The sequence below is a fragment of the Perkinsus marinus genome (assembly GCF_000006405.1).
Source record: "Perkinsus marinus ATCC 50983 genomic scaffold scf_1104296959654, whole genome shotgun sequence".
Taxonomy (NCBI): domain Eukaryota; phylum Perkinsozoa; order Perkinsida; family Perkinsidae; genus Perkinsus; species Perkinsus marinus.
The window spans coordinates 3,817-4,756 of record NW_003206338.1 but is presented as its reverse complement, the minus strand read 5'-3'; the positions used below and the strand labels follow the sequence as shown (position 1 = coordinate 4,756).

Here is a 940-nt window from a genome sequence, read left to right as displayed (position 1 = left end):
GGGGCAGTGGGGGGGGGTGACTTTATCGTATATTTGATAATCTATCACCGCATCGTATGGTTGAACTAGTGTAGGAATGTATGGTTGTCTTCCTCGGAAATTTCTTTACTACATACAGAAATTCACTCTTGGTTAGTACGGCAGTTGACCATGTGCATATCTTCCTCCAACACTGTTTTCCAGAGTCACAGCGTTGTTGTCTCTGTAACTATGGACCCTGCTTACTCCTTGTCGAAGTCTCAGCTGCTGGAGTGGGTGAACACCTTATTGCAGACTTCCCTTACCAAGGTCGAACAGTGTGCTTCGGGAGCAGTGTATTGTCAGATTATCGACTCGGTCTTCCCGGGTAGTAGCGACAGTAGTGCTTAGGAGGTGCTGGAGTGTGTATTAGGACGTGTACCGTTGAAGAAAGTGAACTGGATGGCTAAGGTGGACTATGAGTATGTTCATAATTATAAGATATTACAGAGAGCCTTTGATCAATGCAATATAGCTAAGCATATTGATGTTGATAAGCTATGCAAGTAGTAGTAGTAGTAGTAGTAGTAGTACTAGTAGTAGTACTAGTAGTAGTAGTAGTAGTAGTAGTAGTAGTAGTAGTAGTAGCAGCAGTAGTAGTAGTAGTAGTAGTAGTAGCCTAGCATTGACCCTGTGTTATCATCAGGGGTAAGTTCCAGGACAACCTAGAGTTCTTGCAGTGGATGAAGGCATTCTACGACGGAGCTGTGTCGGCTGACATCGCCATGAGGTAAGTCGGAAGATTGACCATCCCCTTGGTACAGTTATGCACTTCAGCTATGATCCCGTAGGGAGGCGACAGGGGTGTCAGTTGCCCCCTTGGGCAGCTAATGCGGCCCCTCCTAGCCTCGTTAATAAGGAAAACTATGCTTGCAGGAATGGAGGGCTGCTCGTCCGGTTGGAGGCCGGCAGGAGGGATGAA

General features: G+C 46.6%; 1 protein-coding gene across 1 annotated transcript in view; it reads left to right on the top strand.

Moving 5' to 3' along the window:
* Positions 1 to 210: 210 nt before the first annotated feature.
* Positions 211 to 940, top strand: part of Pmar_PMAR021498 (Protein BIM1, putative) — a gene marked incomplete at both ends in the record, with an annotated part of 1,245 nt that continues 515 nt past the window's right edge. Inside the window, 4 exons of the mRNA XM_002773028.1 lie at positions 211 to 346; positions 392 to 524; positions 665 to 748; positions 796 to 915. Of these exons, the coding sequence (XP_002773074.1) occupies positions 211 to 346; positions 392 to 524; positions 665 to 748; positions 796 to 915 (473 nt within the window). The remainder of the gene's footprint in view (positions 347 to 391; positions 525 to 664; positions 749 to 795; positions 916 to 940) is intronic.